Source organism: Hoplias malabaricus, chromosome 8 (genome assembly GCF_029633855.1).
Source record: "Hoplias malabaricus isolate fHopMal1 chromosome 8, fHopMal1.hap1, whole genome shotgun sequence".
Taxonomy (NCBI): domain Eukaryota; kingdom Metazoa; phylum Chordata; class Actinopteri; order Characiformes; family Erythrinidae; genus Hoplias; species Hoplias malabaricus.
Window position 1 is genome coordinate 26,894,917 of NC_089807.1, and position 21,891 is coordinate 26,916,807.

Consider the following 21,891-nt stretch of genomic DNA (forward strand, 5'->3'; position numbering starts at 1 on the left):
AAAATAACTTAAATTGAGTTCTAAGCTTAAATAATATTTAATATTTATTTGAACAAATCCCAGATATCTATGCAATATCTACAATTGTGGGGAAACTCTCTTGTTTGTTTATGCTCAGAGGCTCCACGCCTTTTAAGCTGGAATGGTGTGTTTTAAGGGAAAAATACTGTTTGAATTACCACAGAATCTCATTTGTTACATGAGTTGTTTAGTTGTGTAGCCAACCAAATTCAGTCTGAATTTGGAGTCAGTTCCATCTATAGCAAAAAATAAATAAAATTACTCATACCACTGTAGAATAAGACTACATAAAAATGGTTTATTAATGCTATTAATTAGATTACAAACACAATTAGATTTTTAATAATCATTTATAACACATAGATAAGAAGTGTAAGAGTGACCTGTTACTTGCCAAACCAACATGCACCTACACTGCTGAACCTCAGTTCATGCCAGATACTGACCTTATTTTGTCAATTAACCACTGACAGAATGTCTTGTTAGACACTGCTAATAATGTGGTGTAATTTTATATGCATTCTCAGATCTTTACTATTCTTTGACATTTTTGGTAAGTTATCTGACCTTTCATGATTAAACCAAACGAGATCACCATTGCCCTTACTATCATAAAAATGTTTAAAATTATCATTAATATCTTTTTAAGGTGTTTACAACCTAATCAATGCCATGTAATAAAGAGATTTTAAATCATTTATAAGCCATTATAAGTGTAGTAATGACTCACAAATGGACCTTGAATAGAGTAATATCCTCATCTTAGTTCATGCTTTTCAACATTTGAAAGTCTCTTTGCTGTCTAAAAACTTTCAGATGCCTTTTCTATGCCATGAGCAGAGAGAAAAAAAGCTTAGCACACTGGACAGGGACACTTTGTTTTTTACACTCTTACAGACGCTGGGGCTTTGTAAACACATTAGGCCAGTTCTGAGCATGGAACTGACTAGAGATCAGCAAATGGTGAGGAGACATCCTCAGAGGTTTACAAAAAGTGTCATGGAAGTCGCTTTAAGAGGCTGGCACGGTGGTGCAGCAGGTAGTGTCGCTGTCACACAGCTCCAGGGATCTGGAGGTTGTGGGTTCAAGTCTGTGAGGAGTTTGGTGTGTTCTCCCCATGCCTGCGTGGGTTTCCCCCAGGTGCTCCGGTTATCTCTCATGGTCCAAAAACACACATTGTGTGTGTGTGTGTGTGTGTGTGTGTGTGTGTGTGTGTGTGTTGCCCTGTGAAGGACTGGCGTCTCCTCCGGAGTGTATTCCTGCCTTGTGCCCAATGATTTTGGGTAGATTTGGACCCACTGTGCACCTAAACTAGATAAGCGGTTACAGATAATGAATGAATGAATGAAAATTCACCTTAAGAGCTGCTACCAAAATAATTTCTAATGAAACAACCATTAAAGTGACACCTAATAATCTGGATATGACTGGGAATATGTACTAAATCTATTTTAAACAAAGATGACTGAATCTGGAGAATCCAGTCTATGGCGAATAAACTGGTTAATAATTTTTAGAAGTTATTTAGTGAGTTATATTAGTGAGTATATTACCTGATTCCTCTTTTAAACCAAGTGTGGAAAAATAAGTGCTCCATGACATGCTTTCTAGTGAAATCTAGTGATAAAGCTTTTTAAAATAAGAATACATATATCAAGTATTAAATATTCATGATTTTTGGTATCCTACAATAAGGCCTGTGTGATATTATACTAAGGATATATAGCCATATGTGTGAAAGGGTAATTTTGCTAATGTTAACAAGGTAAACATCCTAATGGACTGCTTCAGTAATAATAAAGCCTTTAAATTAAATTGTCACACTTAATTATTCACTGTTAAAAGCATCAATCATCCATATTTAAGCAGCTTTACTATTTGACTTCGAATGCAGATAGCTCTATTTAACTTCACAGTTCCATTTTAAAGTGACTACACTCCTCCTTGGATCACCACCTTAACGTGGTGGAGGGGTTTGCGTGCCTGCGTGAGCCTAGGAGTTATGTTGTCGGGGGCAATAGCCCCTGGTAGGGTCTCCCAAGGCAAATTGGTCCTAGGTGATGGGCCAGACAAAGAGTGATCCATAAAGACACAGATGAAAAAGACAACGAGGACACAGCCTCCCTTGCCCGGAGCAGGGTTACCGGGGCCTCACCCTGGAGCCAGGCCTGGGGGAGGGGCTCCTTGGCGAGCGCCTGGTGGCCGGACTTTCACCTATGGAGTCCGGCCGGGCTTAGCCCGAAGGGGATACATGGGTCCACTCTCCCATGGGCCCACCACCTGTGGGAGAGGTAGTAATCCGGGTCTGGTGCATTGTGGATCGGGTGGTGGTCGGGGTCGGGGGCCCTGGCATTCTGATCCTCGGTTACTGAAACTGGCTTTTGGAACATGGAACGTAACCTCTCTGGTGGGAAAAGAGCCTGAGCTGGTGCGCGAGGTTGAGAGGTACCGACTAGATATAGTTGGGCTCACCTCGACACACAGTATGGGCTCTGGAACCAATCTCCTCGAGAGGGGCTGGATGCTCTTTCACTCTGGAGTTGCCCAGGGTGAGAGGCGTAAGGCAGGTGTGGGCTTACTCATAGCCCCCCGGCTTAGCGCCTGTACGTTGGGGTTTACCCCAGTGGACGAGAGGGTAATTTCCCTGCGCCTTCGGGTTGGGGAAAGGGCTCTGACTGTTGTTTGTGCTTATGCACCGAACAGCAGTTCAGAGTACCATGCCTTCTTGGGGACCCTAGAGGGAGTGCTGGAGAACACTCATTCTGGGGACTCCATTGTTCTGCTGGGGGACTTCAATGCTCACGTGGGTAATGACAGTGAGACCTGGAGGGGCGTGATTGGGAGGAACGGCCCCGCTGATCTGAACCCGAGTGGTGTTCAGTTATTGGATTTCTGTGCTCGTCACAGTTTGTCCATTACGAACACCATGTTCGAACATAAGGGTGTCCACAAGTACACCTGGCATCAGGACACCCTAGGCCGCATTTCGATGATCGATTTTATAGTCGTATCATCTGACCTGCGGCCATATGTTCTGGACACTCGGGTGAAGAGAGGCGCTGAGCTGTCAACTGATCACTACCTTGTGGTGTGTTGGATCAGATGGCGGGGGAGGATGCCGGACAGACCTGGCAGGCCCAAACGTGTGTTGAGGGTTTGCTGGGAACGTTTGGCAGAGGAACCTGTCAGAAAGATCTTCAACTCCCACATCCGGCAGAGCTTCGACTGCATCCCGGGGGAGGCTGGTAACATTGAGTCTGAGTGGGCCATGTTCCGGACCTCCATTGTTGAGGCGGCTGAACGGAGCTGTGGCTGCAAGGTTGTCGGTGCCTGTCGGGGTGGCAATCCCCGCACTCGGTGGTGGACACCCCGGGTGAGGGGGGCTGTCAAGCTGAAGAAAGAGTCCTATCGAGCCTGGTTGGCTCAGGGGACTCCGGAGGCAGCCGACAGATATCGAGGAGCCAAGCGGCTTGCAGCCTCGGCGGTCGCTGAGGCAAAAACTCGGGTGTGGGAGGAGTTCGGTGAGAACATGGAAAAAGACTTTCGGTCGGCTCCGAGAAGTTTCTGGCAAACCGTCAGGCGACTCAGGAGGGGAAAGCAGTTTTTCACCAACACTGTATATGGTGGGGGTGGGGAACTGTTGACCTCGACTGGGGACGTCACCAGACGGTGGAAGGAATACTTCGAGGATCTTCTTAATCCCACCGGCACGTCTTCCGCAGAGGAAGCAGAGCTTGGGGACCCCGGGGGGGGCTCGTCTATCACTGGGGCTGAAGTGGCCAAGGTGGTAGGGAAACTCCTTGGCGGTAGGGCCCCGGGGGTGGATGAGGTTCACCCCGGGTTCCTCAAGGCTCTGGATGTTGTGGGGCTGTCCTGGTTGACACGTCTTTGCAACATCGCGTGGACATCGGGGGCAGTGCCTCTGGACTGGCAGACTGGGGTGGTGGTTCCCCTTTTTAAAAAGGGGGATCGGAGGGTGTGTTCCAACTATAGGGGGATCACACTCCTCAGCCTCCCCGGTAAGGTCTATGCGGGGGTACTGGAGAAGAGAGTCCGACCGATAGTTGAACCTCGGATCCAGGAGGAACAATGCGGATTCCGCCCCGGTCGTGGAACACAGGACCAGCTCTTTACCCTCGCTAGGATCCTGGAGGGTGCATGGGAGTTTGCTCAACCAGTCTACATGTGTTTTGTGGATCTGGAGAAGGCATTCGACCGTGTCCCTCGGGGTATTCTGTGGGGGGTGCTCAGGGAGTATGGGGTACTGGGCTCTTTGTTACAAGCTATCCAGTCCCTGTACAAACAGAGCAGGAGTCTGGTTCGTATGGCTGGCAGTAAGTCCGACTGGTTTCCAGTCGGAGTTGGACTCCGTCAGGGCTGCCCGTTGTCACCGGTTCTGTTCACAATTTTTATGGACAGAATTTCTCGGCGTAGCCAAGTGGCGGAGGGTGTCCGGTTTGGTGGTCTCGGGATCCCATGTCTGCTTTTTGCAGATGATGTGGTCTTGTTGGCTTCATCGAGCCGGGAACTCCAGCTCTTGCTGGACCAGTTTGCAGCCGAGTGTGAAGCGGTAGGGATGAGGATCAGTACCTCCAAGTCCGAGTCCATGGTACTCAGTCGGAAAAGGGTGGAGTGCTCTCTCCAGGTTGGAAGTGAGATCTTGCCTCAAGTGGAGGAGTTTAAATACCTCGGGGTCTTGTTCACGAGTGAGGGAAAGATGGAGCGTGAGATTGACAGGCGGATCGGTGCAGCGTCAGCAGTAATGCGGGCTTTGTACCGGTCCGTTGTGGTGAAGAAAGAGCTGAGCAGAAAAGCAAAGCTCTCGATTTACCGGTCAATCTACGTCCCAACCCTCACCTATGGTCACGAGCTTTGGGTAGTGACCGAAAGAACGAGATCGCGGGTACAAGCGGCTGAAATGAGTTTGCTCCGCAGGATGTCTGGACTCTTCCTTAGAGACAGGGTTAGGAGCTCGGACATCCGGGAGAGACTCGGAGTGGAGCCGCTGCTCCTCCACGTCGAGAGGAGCCAGTTGAGATGGTTCGGGCATCTGGTTCGGATGCCTCCTGGACGCCTTCCTGGAGAGGTGTTCCGGGCATGTCCAACGGGGAGGAGGCCCCGGGGCAGACCAAGAACACGCTGGAGAGACTATATGTCTCGACTGGCCTGGGAACGCCTCGGTATACCCCCGGAGGAGCTGGCGTCGGTGGCTGGGGAGAGGGAGGTCTGGGTTTCTTTGCTCCGACTGCTTCCCCCGCGACCCGGACCCGGATAAGCGGTGGATAATGGATGGATGGATGGACACATTTAAAGGTTTATAAATGATTTTAAATAGTTGTTTTTTGGTTATCTACCTCATTTGAACGCAGATGTCTTTCACATCGTGTGAAAAATTTTATGGAATAAAATCTTTTTACATTCTTTTTAAATTCACTTCCATTGAAAGTTAAGAAGGTTTTTTCTACCTCCTGTTACTATTTTGGGAGATATATGTTTTTAATTGGACAGTGACAATATAGCAAGGGCTGTTCGCTAAACAGTGAAAGTGTCAGCAAACTTACTAAAAATTGAACTTATTAACATTTATGTGCTGAAGCTGATTGGCTTAATGCCTACTGAAACAAAGTAAGGTCAGTATCTGGTGAGATCTGAGATTTAACAGTGTAGACGAATGTGGATTCACTATTTGGCAAACAACAGGTCACTGTCAACCTTTCTCTCTGTGTTATAACTGAATATGAATGATTTTAAAGTAATACAATTTTAAATAATGTATAAGCCTTTATAAGTGCCTTATTCTAAAGTGGTAACAGCATCTACATCATTCTGTCTCAAGCTTTCAAAATGTGTGCGTGCTGCAATGCACACACATTTGTTTCCATGCATTGTGAAAAAAATACATTGCCATACATTTTTTAAGGGTTACCCTATTCAGCTCTTGTAGTCTCCACAAGGAAGACACAACACTACAATGTAAAGTGTGTATAAATATATTGTTCCCCACAGCGTGAGTGAATTTTATTACACACACACACACACACACACAAACACACGCACACACACACACGCACGCACGCACGCACGCACGCACGCACACACACACACACACACACACACACACACACACACACACACACACACACACACACACACACACACACACACACACACACACACACACACACACACACAAAAACAAACATTCACACAAATACAAACACATGGGGGGGTTATAATTCAGGTCCTGATCATTACAAGCTGGTGCTATGGATACTTACCCAGAGGGTGCAATCAATATGGAAATGAGTTGGCAGAAGGACCTGGCGAAAGGCATGTATTATTAACATTATTGTGGGTCTTATTTGCTGGCTGCCTTCAGTAGGGTCATTACAATATTTACTGGCCCTGCAGTATGAGCTGGACAACAGCTTTCTGCTCTTTATGAGTTTCTCTGCTGGATAACCAAGTGAGCCTCTGCTGAATGAGGCAAACTTTCCAGACAAATCTCTCAATCTGAGAGGTGATAATAAGAACTGTGTGTGACTACAGGTGTGCCCCCCCCCCCCCCCCACACACACACACACTTCTTCATTTTTATTTCTTAGGCACATTCTGTATGTTAGATTTTTGTAATAATATCATTACAAGCCTAACCTAAAATCTTATTCCAAATAATTGAAACCAAATGGTTTTTCTTCATTTCTATCAACTGCATAGTATTTGTGTCTCTTAAGTTTAATCTTCAACTACTACCACCACCACCACCACCACCACAACCAACAATACAAATATAAAATCAGATTAAAATATTAAATACAGAAGACTTAACTCATGTCAAGGTTCACTTGTTTTTATGGCAAATGTGTATGAATGTGCATACTGACTACACAAGCAGCATTTTTCACGTTCTCCCTCGGGTACAATTTCTATATCGAAGATTAAAAATCCTACAATGAAGGGGTAGTTCAGGTCTGATAAATCATCCCAGCAATTTATACAAGTGTTAGTGAGGGTATGCCAGGGCTCTGTTTGTTTCTTTGGTTGGTTGGTTTATTTTATTTATTTATATATATTTTATTGGAAATGTGGTTAGTTGTTCACAAGGTCCATAAGTATCTCTTCAAAGTTTCCACCATAGTAACCACAGATATTTTGTGAGGTATTGATATCACTGATCATATTGTGTATATTGTATATTAATCATATATTGCCACTATTGTTTATGCAAATGAATAATGTTCATTTTAAAGGATCTTTGCTACTCACAGTTAAAATTATCTCAGGACGCACAAAGCAGAAATCTTGCTCATACTGTATGTATGCATTTTTTAAAGCAAATATACTGCTGAACTTAGTGGCCAAATGCTAGTGTTCACAGGGTTCTTCAATATCAACCAAACAGTACTTTCATGTGATGGCAAAAAGTGTGTATAATGACAGAAATGAGAGTGACAAATGGCAGTCACTTATCAGTGCTAATAACTTTCTAAACTGAAGTTTGTATGTATTGTATTTAATATAAAATATTGTTGAATCTAAATTTTTAGCATAGGTCCTTTACTGTAAATATCATTTGTGTGAAATTGATTCTGTAGTTTAGCCTTCTTAATCCAGGTGTTCCTTCAAAATCAGGAAAATTTACATGAATATATATCAAAACATCTATCCTCATATTTTTGCAAACACACACACACACACACAGATTTTTACCAGTGCAGTGACTGTGGGGAAGTTCTTTGCCATCTCACGCAGTAGGGTCCCAGTGCGGACATCCCACAACTCCAGGGGCTTGTCTCTGAAAACCACCACCAGGTACTGCCTACACCGACATAAACACATATTTTTACAATTCTGAGTACTACTGAGCTAAGGAAAGAACCAGGACCTTTGACTATCATTTTGCAAGGGAGGAACAGTTTATTGGCAAAATAAAAGGATCTAATGTCAAATTTACAAAAAAGAGATTATGGAATCTGAAAAGTTTTTATAATGACTATTCAGATACTAAACTTCACATAATGAGAGAAAACTATGAAATAAGGACTGTGCAATATACATGTAAAAAAGTTAGGATAACCTTTGTCTTTTTGAACATTTGGACATATAAGCTTCATTTGAGCAACACTGAGAGAACAAAATAAAGAAAACTGAAGAAATTATTTGTAAACACAAGTTTACAATTTTATGAAAGTTTTCAAATTTAATGAACAAAATTGTACATTTCTTGTGAAGAAAAAGTTAGGACACCCCTACATTTATTACTGTTACCACATCAGCTGCAAAAGAATAGGCCATCATTAAAGAGGACATTGGAGGAGGCTGTCTTATTTAAACCTCAGACATACGTTTGATTTACCCTTGGTTGCTGAAGTGAATGGTATCATCATGCTGAAATCTAAAAAGTTCTCTGAGGCCTTCAGAAAGAAGGTTATAGATGTATATGAGTCTTGGAATGGATGTAAAAAGTTCTCAATACAATTGCAAATAATTTTCCGGACAGTAGAATGGCTGATTTCTAAGTGGAGAACATTTAAACAACTTCAGTCCAAGAGCAGACCACAACATACATAAAGAATTCTCCAATAATCCTAAAATGTCATCACGAGACCTACAAGTGGCTCTTGCCACAGTTGGTGTCAAGGTACATGCATCTACTATTAGGAAACAACTGCACAAGGAGGAAACCCTTGCTGTCAAAAAGACATCAGGGCAAAACTAAAGTTTGCTAGAGTGCACCTAGACAAAGACTAGAACTTCTAGAACAATGCGCTTTGGACAGATGAATCCAAAGCTGAATTATTTGGGCACAGTAACAGAAGACGACCAGGACAGCATTTGAGCATAAGAGCCCCATCCCAACTGTGAAGCAGGGAGGTGGAGATGTCAGGGTTTGGGGCTGCTTTGCTGCAGCAGGGCCTGGTAAGCTCTGTATCACAGAATCTACTAAGAATTCTTCACTGTATCAGAGGGTTCTTGCGGAAAATGTGCGACTATCTGAAGCTGAAGTGGACATGGACCATGCAAAATGACCGTGAGCCAAAACATTACAGTAAATTCACAACGAATGGCTCAAAATAAGAAATGGAGATTTCTGGAATGGCCAAATTAGAGCCCAGATCTTAATCCTACTGAGATTCTGTGGGGTGTTCTGTGCATTCAAGAAACCCTCAAATATCACACAGCTGAAAGAATTCTGCAAGGAGGATCGGGAAAAACCACCTCCCAGTCAATGTCGGAGACTGGTAGATGGTTATAGGAAACATCTAATTGAGGTTATTTCAGTCAAAGAGGAAAATACCAGCTATTAGGGCATAAAGTGTCCTAACGTTTTCCTCACAAGAAATGTACATTTTTGTTTATTACATTTTACAGTTTTGCAAACAATGTTTATAAATAATTTCTATAATGTATTTGTTTAGTTATATATAAGCTCCATCTCTCAATACTGTTCAAATGAAGCTCAAATGTTTATATGTTTAAATATGTTAAAAAAACAAAGATTATCATGGGGTGTCAAAATTGTTTTGTCCTAAAACAGTGGTGGTCTTCCACTGGGTATCCACAGTGAGATTTTAGGCTTGATCCCGTGTTCTTCATGAACTTCTAAATATTAAAACCAAACTCTAGTAGAATAGGACTAGAAATAATCTCATATTGTTTATATGTTATGCAATATTAACATTATATATATTATATGCAAAAATATTACCTTTACAAAATTTGTAAAACATCGTATGATCAGGGGTGTTCTAACTTTTGCTTATGATCGTAGGAATTTATGAGGATATTTATGAGAGATAACACTAAAAACTCAAAGGAAGCCTTTATAACCGAAATTAGAGAACGACCATTCACCATTAGAGAAATGGTGGGAAAGTGTTAGTCCTACTCACTTCAGATGAGACACTTTAATCATTTCAATGGCTGGTTCATCATTCCCTCGCTCACCCCGAAATGCAAAGCATCTGCCTGAGAGGGAGAAGGAGAGAGACAAAAGGTTATTTATTTAAAAAAGAGAGAGAGAGAGAGAGAGAATAGCACATAATTAGAATCTAATCAAGTAGATCTAGATAGCAGATCTTCTTATAATAATCAAAATTAACAAAGAGTGGAACACATGATATTCCTGATTCTAAAATGGATACTCAAACTGACTACTGATATTTCAATATCCAGAATATATTAATATATTTTTATATGCCTTAATAAAACTGGGGATAAAAATGACAGATATTTACAATACAATTTAAATTTCGGTATGTCCCAAATTCATTTGTGTACACAGATACTGATACACAAAATAATTTTAACTTATCACACTAACACAAAATACAGTTTATCTAGTTATACTAAAGCTTTTCACCAAATATTTTCACCATATTAGAAGTCCTAAATGGTTTGGAACTCAAAAATGATTCATCTGCAGTTCTATAGGAACGAGTCAGCCAAATATTTAAATTATTATTATATATGTTTTAGAAACACTAAAATTACAAAGAATAACTGATAAATAGTGCTACATATCTAGTTGTCTCTTAATTTTGATATAATGTCTAATGTGATTCATGCTGTTTACATAGGCAACTGACTTGTCATTTGCAAACTGGCAAAATATTTTGCACATAATATACTGCAAGTTTTAATACTACACTGTATGAATTACTCACACTTACAGGGGTTAGACAATGAAACTGAAACACCTATCATTTTAGTGTGGGAGGTTTCATGGCTAATTTGGACTAACCTGGTGGCCAAACTTCATTAATTGCACATTGCAGCAGTAAGACCATGTGCATCCAATGGTTCAAACATTGTGTCCTGAAGGCAGTGCCATGTATCAGGATGACAATGCACCAATACACACAGCAAGACTGGTGAAAGATTGGTTTGATGAACATGAAAATGAAGTTGAACATCTCCCATGTTCTGCACAGTCACCAGATCTAAATATTATTGAGCCACTTTGGGGTGTTTTGAAGGAGCGAGTCAGGAAATGTTTTCCTCCACCATTTACATTTACATTTACATTTATGCATTTGGCAGACGCTTTTATCCAAAGCGACTTACAAAAGAGGATCTAACATTCGAACTACAGCACAAATTATACAAAGTACCTTACATTAAGTGCAATATGCCAGGAAGTAATAAGTGCATTAAAGAAAGACATTCAGTGCAAAAGATACTCTCGGAAGAGCTGGGTTTTCAATGATTTCTTGAATGCAGAGAGGGTTTCTGTTGCTCTGATAGTGCTTGGAAGCTCATTCCACCAGCGTGGTACCAGAGATGAGAATAGCCTCAACTGACCTGTACGGGGGGTTGGTCGTGTTAGTAGGCGCGCCTTTAAGGAACGGAGAGGGCGGGCGCTAATGTATGGTTTTAAGAGTCTATTGAGGTAGATGGGAGCAGAACCAGTGAATACTCTGAAGGCCATCATTAGTGATTTGAATTTGATGCGAGCAGCTAAGGGTAGCCAATGCAGCTCAACTAATAGGGGCGTGACATGTGCTCTTTTTGGTTGGTTAAAGACCAGGCGTGCTGCCGCATTCTGGATCATCTGTAGCGGTCTCACAGCACAGGCCGGAAGACCTGTCAGGAGGGCATTGCAATAGTCTAGACGGGAGATTACTAACGTCTGAACGAGGAGCTGTGTTGTATGTTGAGTTAGGTATGGCCTAATCTTCCTTATGTTGAATAGGGAGAAGCGGCACGATCGAGCTACAGTGATAACGTGATCAGCGAAGGTCAGCTGGTCATCAACCATGACACCTAGGTTTCTTACAACCTTGGTGGGAGCCACTGATAGGGACCCTAGCTTGATGCTGATGTTGTGGAGAATAGCTTGCTTGGCTGGGAGGACCAGTAGTTCAGTTTTGGATAAATTCAATTGGAGGTGATGTTCCTTCATCCGTGTAGATATGTCAGAGAGACAGTCAGAGATTCGAGTTGCCACTGAAGTGTCTCCTGGAGGATCCACATTTTGAGAGTGGTGAAATGTTTTCCTCCACCAGCATCATGTAGTGACCTGGCCACTATCCTGCAAGAAGAATGGCTTAAAATCCTTCTGGCCACAGTGCAGGACTTGTATATGTCATTACCAAGACGAATTGACGCTGTTTTGGCCGCAAAAGGAGGCCCTACACCATACTAATAAATAATTGTGGTCTAAAACCAGGTGTTTCAGTTTCATTGACCAACCCCTGTATAATAATTTGAAAAACAATAGCTTGTCTTTATGTCGATTAATATTAGGTATAAAGGAACTAAAGGCATGTGCATGAACTAATGGATTTGACTGCATACTGCTGAAGCTGAACAGAGCAACATCATGATGCAGCCATATTTAAATTCAGGGTTGAAAATCTCCCCATTCCTCTCAGAGTATTAGAATGCTGTGACTGATATGTGAATTTAATCTCCTCTGGGAGGCTGTAAGTACAGCTAGTTTTACATCATTGAGGATGTAATACTAAATAAAATGCAAATGACAGTTTCATCTCTCAAAGGTATGCCATGTTTGCTGGCATATAGCACAGCAGCAGGATTAATTTACATAACACCCCCCCCCCAGAAACAGCAATGTGTAGACATCTGGAAGGCAGATGAGATTATTTTTTAAGATGAGATGTTTCTAAACGTGTTAATGAAATTCATAAAACAGAAAAAGAAAAACAGAAAACATTAACATTACACTCTATGCACTATTTTAATGCGAAGTACTTTCTCTCTTTATATACTGAGGACTGGAAACAGAGTGGAAAAATTGTTGGTGCTAAATAAACTAATTTTGAAACAATCTTTAAAAGGCTCCTTAAAATACCATTTGTGTCTTCAAACATCCCTAAATGTTATTGCCATTACTAAAGAAACCTTGAGGATGTATAAGCACGAATGTGTTCAGTTCAAAGTTCCAGATGCTCTAGAAATGCTGAAAAGGACTTCAATGGGGGCCTTGCAACCCTATTACTTGGAGACTATCAGTTTGGGGCAGCTAGTTTTCTACTTCAAGTGTGTTGAACTGTCAATTGCTGCTGTGTTTAGATATGGTGGCTGGCTTCTCATTTCTCAAAGTAAGCATGGGTTTGACTTTTCCCCCTAGCTTCGTAGAATGCTGGAAATTCTGGAGTCTTTCTAATGAAAGGATTTCAATGAAATGAAAAATTAGGGAGAAGATTCACCCCATATCAAAGCATTTTAAAGCATGAATGAAATGCTTGAAAATACATTCTGAGGAATTCAGCTGTATTACAGCATTGGTTCAGTGTTGATGTCATACATCACAACAACACAAGCAACACATTTTCTCCCAAGGGGTTAACCTGAAAACTACAGGACTGAGTGTCAATATATTACTCTGTAAATCTCAGAACTATCTTTGCAGAGTATTCTATGGAACAGTTTGAGTTTGTGTGTGTGTTTATGATGTGTCCTTTAAAGCCCAGACTGAGGTGAGTGTGTCATTACAAAGTGACAGAGAAAATGGTTACATTATCCCTAACCACTTATGCCTGTCAAAAAAGAGAAAAGGATTGACCTGCACATTTGATGACTGTCTTGGGGATAAAGGAGGTTTTTCTCATGTGTTTGCTTACCCAGGATTCCCATGAGAGCTACATCAAAACAACAGTGTGATAGTGAGAGTGTGAAATAATGATTGGAGAGCTTGTGCAATACACACACATAAGAGAGAGCATTTTGTTTGAGGCTGCTGGTACTGGGGTAGTTACTAAGACTGATCTGAACAGCTTTATACATCCTTTGAATACACACTGGTATTTCCAAACAAGCGCTTGATTAGTAAACTCAAAATGACCCTTAAAACAATTACAGTCTTACATTTTAATTGGTTCGCATATTCAGCATATTATTACTTATATTACTGCAGCTCAAAATATATCCAGTAGGTGGCAACATAGAATAAATAAGGCTAAAGCATAGCTGCTCACAATCTGGATGATGTTATGATTAATTGTATGATCTATTAAGGTTTCTTAAATAATTGATCACTAATTTTATCATGAAAAGTAGCACTCAGAGCGATACAGTTCAAGCTGGATCACCCAGAAACTAGCTTAATTGGTGACATGGTCACATCATGGTCCAAACACTAATGAATCCCTGACTAGAGTTGTTAAGGTTAATCTCAAATCTGTTTAAAATGCCTCCATGGTACATCCATCATCAAGTGTTAATAGCACTAACATACTCCTTATCAAACAAAAACTTAGTGACATGATTTTTTTAACATATGTGCTCATTTAGCTTAAAGGAACACTACATAATATTTTGACCTTAAAATCCCTGCTTCAAACTCATTGTGATGCTCACCTAACCTCCTCCAACAGTTACATAGTGAAGTGCTGAGCCCAGAGTGGCAACAACAGAGGCTCTACTCTTACTATTACAGTGTAGGAAACCACCACCCTTCCTCATTGTTTTCAGTACTGTGATGTAAATATGAATTAGACTATGAGGAGCCCCAAGAGCATAATTATCAAATCTTACTAAGTGTTCCTTTAAAGCAACATTATGTACTATTTGTTTACCTAAAAATTACAGTTTCAAAACGATTATAAAACTTGTCTGACCTGTAACAGGGTGAACAGTGCCTTTCACACTGCTCCCAGGGCTTTTCCTCTAAAAAAAACTTTGCCTTGCAACTTCGGAATCACATGGTGGAAGTCTCTCACGAGAAATGCGTAACACTTTATGGCACATTGTTCATGGGTGATTACCTCTCTGCAAAAGAATCTAGCTTGTTTTTTTAATATGGATATTATGGCAGAGAGAGCAAGGAGGAGAAAGAGAGAAAGCCAGGCTAACTCACATCTAAGCATTAGACGTTGATTCTTGTAATGTGCAGTTTTGGAGTTGCTGTGAGGTTATAATGGCCAGAGATACACTTTGTGTCAGTGGAACCTAAGATTTGTTGAGGACAGGGTTATAATCAGGTTCTTGAGAGTTACTGATGAACAAGGGCCAATGGTAGCGCCTGCTAACTTTAGCCGGATTAGCTCACTATTTAGCGTTGGACATCGATTCTGGCAATAAGTGCTTTTCTGTCAGTTGCTGTGTGATTGTAATGGCTAGAGTAATAGCAGAGTTACATCTTATGGTTGTAATAACATGGTCCAGTGTGTATTAAGAGTGATATATTGTTTATCATGTAGTCAACATCATTTAATTTGACACACATTCCCCAAGCTCAGCATTGAATTAGTGCGCGAGTGCATTACTCGAAGCCCTTAGTGTGTTTATCAGTTAAAGCAACCAGCGCTGTACGTGACCGATGAGAATTTTTCTTGGTTTAGAAGGTCTGTGTGTGTGCATGTTTGTCAAGGACAGAGACAGAGAGAGGTGTGCAAGTTAGTTTGTTTTTACAATGTTGTCTTTGGAGTTGTGATTTTTAACACATTAACACATTTTAAACACTGGCCACAGACATGCTCAATCAGTGGATACCAAGCACCTACAGGTGCATTTAAATACATTAGAATATCATCAAAATGTAAGCTGGGGAAGCTTCACACTAGACCTCAAGCTGCTTGGACTGGGTGTCTCTCCACTCTTCCTCCAGACTCTGGGACCTTGATTTCCAAATGAAATGCAAAATTTACTTTCATCTGGAAACAAGACTTCGGACCACTGAGCAACAGTCCAGTCCTTTATCTCCTTGGCCCAGGTAAGACACTTCTGGCATTGTCTCTGGGTCAAGAGTGGCTTAACACAAGGAATGTGACAGTTGTAGCCCGTGTTCTGCATACGTTTGTGTGTGGTGGCTCTTGAAGCACTGACTCCAGCAGCAGTCCACTCCATGTGAATCACCTGCAATTTTTGAATGGCCTTTCTTTAACAATCCTATCAAGGCTGCGGTTATCCCTGTTGCTTGTGCACCTTTTTATACCACACTTTTGCCTTCCACTCAACTTTCCATTAATATGCTTAGATACAGCAGGAGGGTGTCAATGACTGCCTTCTGGACATCTCAGCAAAATGCAGTCTCGTCAAATCAGCAGTCTTCCCCATGATTGTGTAGCCTACTGAACCAGAGTAAGGGACCATTTTAAAGGCTTAGGAATATTTTGCAAGTGTTTTGTGCTGATTATTCAAATTTTCTGACACAATGACTTTTGGGTTTTCATTGGCTATAAGCCATAATCATAAACATTAAGAGAAATAGACACCTGAAATAGATCACTCTCTTTGTAATTAATCTATATGAGCTTCACATATTGAACTGAATTACTGAAATATATTAAAGCAATAAGTCACGAGAGGCCGTGCGTCAGATGTTGTGAGGCGGTCATAGGTGTGTATATATCATGTATTTTACAAAGGTATCGAAAGCAGCTCAGACAGTCAGATTTTAGGACCAGAACTATCTGTTTTATAATAACTTTTTGACAATATTCTAATTTACTGAGATGCACCTGTATGTGCTGTGACATCACAATTATAGCCCGAAAAACTACAAAACAATAAGAGTCATGGACCTTAATCTGCATTATTGATAATAAATGCAGTTTAAAGACAATACTGTAATCATAAATTACTCTCAACAACACATGGGTGAGGGTGGGTCAGGAGACAAAAAAGACACTTCCTACATAGTATTCCTTTGTGCCTAGTGTGATATACACACTAGGCACTATTCCAGTGCCTAGTGTGATAAAAAGTTGTGAACTTAGAAAGTATCAAAATATTCCGGTCAAGAAATAAACCAATAACATGGTTTAAAAATGACCCAAGACATATGACATCCCTCAAACTGTAATGGGGTTATTTTACTGATTATTCTTTCTAAAAAGCAGTCTCACTATGAATTACTACACTACTCTGCTCTCTACAGTTCCAGTCAGAGTTATCAACCCCCATTGCAAATTATGTTTCAAACTTCCAGCTGTTTGCAGTAAACCAATAATGCTAGAATAAATAGCTAAATAAAATAGCTAAACACAACTGATGTTTCTCGACATTAAACAGAAAATGTCATGTTTAATGAGTACTGCAGTCTCAGAAGTATTCTCATCTCAATTAGTCTCATCGTAAGTACTCAGTAGAGCACCATTTTGCTGTTATGACCTGGTGCATACATGATGCATAGCCAGACACCAGCATCTGCCAGTGTTCCTCAGGAATTTTAGCCCATTCCACATGGGCAATGGCCTCAAGTTCTCTATTATTCTTGGGTTTGTGTGTTGAAGTCTTTCAGTGGGGTTCATGTCAGGTGAATGTGATGGCCACTCCAGAATCTCCCAAAAATTCTTCAGAAAGTCTTGGTGGAATCTCAGGTATGCTTGTGGTCACTGTCCTGTTGGAAGGTCCAATGACACCTAACTTTCAGAAGGCATCATGCTTTCTCTAAGGATATCTTTAAGGATAGTCAAATATATTTCAGATAATTGACTGAATCCATCTTGTACTTCACACGTTTAAGGTTTACAGTGCCAGAGGAAGCAAAACAGCTCCAGAGCATCACTGAGCCAATTTCATACTTCTCCACAGGCAGCATGTTCTATTTTCAGTGAATGCTTCATTCTTCCTCTTATTGACATATCACTAATAGGCCCAAACATAGGCACAGACAGTTCAAGTTTTGTTTCATTGCTCCACAAAACAGACTTATTTTTTATTGTGTATGTAAAATCCATCCATCCATTATCTGTAACCGCTTACCCAGTTCAGGGTCACGGTGGGTCCAGAGTGTTTATGTAACATGGAGCTTTTAATACTATATGATTTTAAAAGTTAATGCTTTACATTTTTATTACTAAAGGAATTTGTTAAATCTCAATCAATTCTCTTTCCCTGAGTGCACTCAGTCCCTACCAACCCTCCACAACACAACGGCTCTGTCGCTGATCCCAGAGATGCCGGCCACAAAAAAGTCAAAGGTGCACTGAGCAATGAGCAGATGATGCGAAGACGATGATTGGGCTCAGGGAGGACAATAAAGCAGTCCAGTTCAAGTGTAGCTCAATTAAAAATAAATAAATAAATAAAACAGTATCTGTCCATATATTAGATCATTTGGAGTCTTTCTGCACTGCTAATGAAGGAGCTACCATTTTTCATTTATTTAGAATAATAATAATTAGAATAAACACTGACTGACATTTTTAACCACATTCTAATGTCTGTATTTAAAGGGACATTACAACATTTTGCTTGTGCACTAGACAACATTCCATTTTTTTTTGGTTAAAGGGACAGTACACTATTTTATGTTTCACTGAAATAAACTGACCAGGGTTACATTTTGAACATACTGGAGTTTAATTTTCTTGTGCATTTGGGTCAGCAGAGGTGAACATGTGGAACATTGGGGTTTGGGCATGGAGACCTTCAGTGTTTTGTACACACATGATTCTGCAAACAGAAACGTCTGTGTCTCCTGCCACCAAGTACTGCAGAAGGTACTTTGCAGTCACTCGAGTGTGTTTGACCACCTGCCTCCTCAGTAATCTGTTGGCAGTCGGCTCCATCTGCCACATCCAAATACTGTAGCCAGTGTTCCTTGAAATTTGTACCTGCAAACAATGCGTCTAATAGTATCCCTAGGAACATTCAGTGATTTTCCTATCATTTTATATTTTTTCCTTGTTTGTGCAAGGCAAAAATCTTTCTAACACACAACCAAACGTCACTAGCCAAGCCCAGGTATTTGATGTGATTTATCTCAAGCACACCTCATGTAACTAACGAAGTTTTGATTAGCTGCATCAGGTGGGCTTAGATAACTTTTAAAGTTCAAATATGCGTTCTTATCAGGGCTTCTAATCAGAGATTTGACTCATTTTGAGACCGTAGCAGTCTTTAAAAGCAGCATTTTGTGTTGAATTTAAAGAAAACACTTGTTATATTAGTTGTGTTGAACTACTGAAATTGTTCTTTATTGATTGTAAACAATTGAACATTTGAAAATCCTGTTAATAAAATGCATATAATGAAATATTTATTTATTATAATTACATAAAAATATAATAATAAATAATTTAGACTGCCTTAGTAAATTAGGTTCTACAACCCAAACAAATGCATACTAATAACTTGTACAAAGGAATACTTTGTAAAAGCCTGTCCAGGAGTGCTTAGGGAAGGAATTGTGAATTATATAAATGTTTGTAATTGTCCCTGCTTTCAAAAAATACACCAACAGTTTAGCTTAATTTAAAATCAGCTTATGTGGTTTGAATTTTCAGTAACTAGCCAACATCAGGCTAGACACAGCTAACTCTGATAGATTTATATTATTTTATTCTTATATTATGTAGACACTCTGAGGCAGAATTATTAAATAACAGATGAAGGCAACTCTTGCCAAGAACGTTTAGTGTCATGTATTTATTGTAAATATTTATATAATTTTATGTAAATACATACTATTATTCCTGACAATCAGTGAAAGAATATAAGGTATATAAGGATTGAGAATCAGGCCTTCATTCTTTTGTGTGGAAAGGAGGTGTTACCTACTATGCTATTAATTTCAGCGTGTGTGACTAAATGTAATCATATGCATGAGTGGGTATGTGGAATAAAATAGATCAACAGCGAACTAATTAATATGTAAATATGTAAAGTTCGTGGCATACAAAATTGGGACAATATTCTCCCAGTTTCATTGGTACCATATTTAAGCTATACTTTTCCAGCCTCTCCTTAATGGCTTTACTCTCTTAGCTTCGCCTTTATATCCTACCGGAACCAGTAAAATGTCTGTTTATTACTCTGTTTATGTTTGTGAGAGTAAACGCTCAGCAGAGGCTCTTGAAATGCAGAGTGTGTAGCGTGACCACTCATTAAGGCTGTGTTATAATTAAAACAGCAAATCCAGTGCACTATTGAGGGAGAAAGCCAGACAGTAAACAACAAACAAACAAAACAACAAAGCAAGCTGATGAAGAGGGCTCTGTTAATGTCAGTGTCTCTCACACACAGAGACTTGATTATATGTGCTCTTCTGAGGCATGATACATACAGGTAGACTGAAAGCCATACAAAGAGACAAAACAAGCAGACAGACTTACATAGACAGATATAAGAATAGAGACACACACATGCAAACAAAAAGTTCCATTACATAGAACGATTTCTTCTTCTTAAAAAAAAAAAAATCAATAATTATTTTATATGAAAATATATAATGTTAGAGAAAAGGGAATTAGCTTATCAAAATTCCTAGACTTTGAAGACCACTTTTGATGAGGATCATAACTTTTGTGCTGCTGCATGCATCATGTTTAAAACTGGTCCCAAAAATACACAGAGTAGCACATTTTCCCCAAAAGCACGACAGACTCTAACATTACATATTCACAATGTATCTAAAAATCCTCCTGGAATACTAGGTTGCAATAAATCTTTCACAAATTGCACTCTCACGTGTCCCATTTCCTTAATGCTGCTATAAAAAAGACAGAAATAGTGAACAGAGTGGGCCACAACCCTCCTGAGCACCACAAATATAACGTGAGCTGTCTTATCTCTCTGTGATTAGATTTTTTCTTTTTTTCTTCTACCTTGGTTTGTCCTCACATAGCCTTTTCCATCCAAGCTAACACCCTCCATCTCCCTTACCATTAATCCATTCTCTATATTTTGTCCAAGAGTCTCTCTCCTATCAGACTGCAGCTCGATGTTATCACCTTCATAAGTCTTAATCAGAATGTTCCCATGCTGTGGTGAGATTGGGATTAACATCAGACTGGAATGGCAGCATTATGGCAGGATCACTGGAATTTCGCAGTAAGCTGATGTGATGTGTGTGATGGTTTTAAAAATGGTGTTTGTGCATATGTGTTTGCATCACCTGTACGTAAGTCCACATGCTGAAGCTCATTCCTTACTAGCCCCATGTTGTTAGGAGCTGATGTGGCGAAGGACAGAAAACTGGTCAGACTCACCCACTCAATACCTCTGTGATGAAATTTAAAGGGATAGAAAAGAAGGGAAAAAAATAAATTAGAAAACAAAAATCTCTCATCTGTGCTTGGTCTCAGTGGACCTTTGCCTTGTTGTAGGCTGTTTTCATACTTAGCTTGCTTGCTAAATTGTGCACCAGAGGTAAGCTTATTTTGATTACACCACAGTATTTACAGAATGAATAAATAAAAGCCATGGAGGAAAAAAATATGAAATAACAATTTTAACAGGCACATAAACACAAAATGAACACCCATCTGGTGCAAGATTTACGTCACGTTGCAACCCACACTGTCCAGTTAGCCCAGCTGCTGCTGTTCTAACTTTAAAGGTGAAACACATTTCTTATGTTTACCCCTACCTGTTGTTTTGAGCGTCATCCTTGGAACAGAGTGACAAGATCTAGTAGTTAAAACCTTTCCCTACGAAATGGGTCTACCCCTGAACAGAGCAGTGCTTCCTACCCAGGCTACTAGCATTTCTCTTAAGGTAGCTGTGCACAGGTCTGCAGTGATATCAGCGAATTGCTGTTCTTTAGGTAAATTTAAGGGGTCATGTGCCTTTAGACGTGTTCAACTATCATATATTATCACTCACTCCTAACTCTTCTGTGGTATGAAATAGAATTCAGCTACTTATTCTGCAGCTTTTTTGTTTTCTTTTAAACCTTAAATATTGCATCGTGAAGCGCTATAATGTAAACGATTCACCATTTAATGGGGTACTGGAAATTACATAACTACAGAGACATCCGTGTACTACTAGTGATGTTTTATGCTTTGTTATGAAGGGTCATAACACATTGAAGCTACTTTAAACTATCAATGCTATCATTGTTTTTAAAGGAGAAAATACAGACATTGGTGAGTTTATTTCCCAAAAAGAACAGAGACCCTCTACCCCAAAACAAAACAGAGAAATGGGATTCATCCTAATTCAGAATATTTT

At 40.3% G+C, this 21,891-nt stretch overlaps 1 protein-coding gene across 1 annotated transcript in view; it reads right to left on the bottom strand.

Moving 5' to 3' along the window:
• The window catches only part of wdr11 (WD repeat domain 11), a 131,766-nt gene that overhangs the window by 54,670 nt on the left and 55,205 nt on the right, over positions 1–21,891 (bottom strand). The window contains exons 12-14 of the mRNA XM_066678724.1: positions 20,831–20,937; positions 9,915–9,990; positions 7,732–7,840 (exon numbers count right to left, since the gene is read on the bottom strand). Of these exons, the coding sequence (XP_066534821.1) occupies positions 7,732–7,840; positions 9,915–9,990; positions 20,831–20,937 (292 nt within the window). The remainder of the gene's footprint in view (positions 1–7,731; positions 7,841–9,914; positions 9,991–20,830; positions 20,938–21,891) is intronic.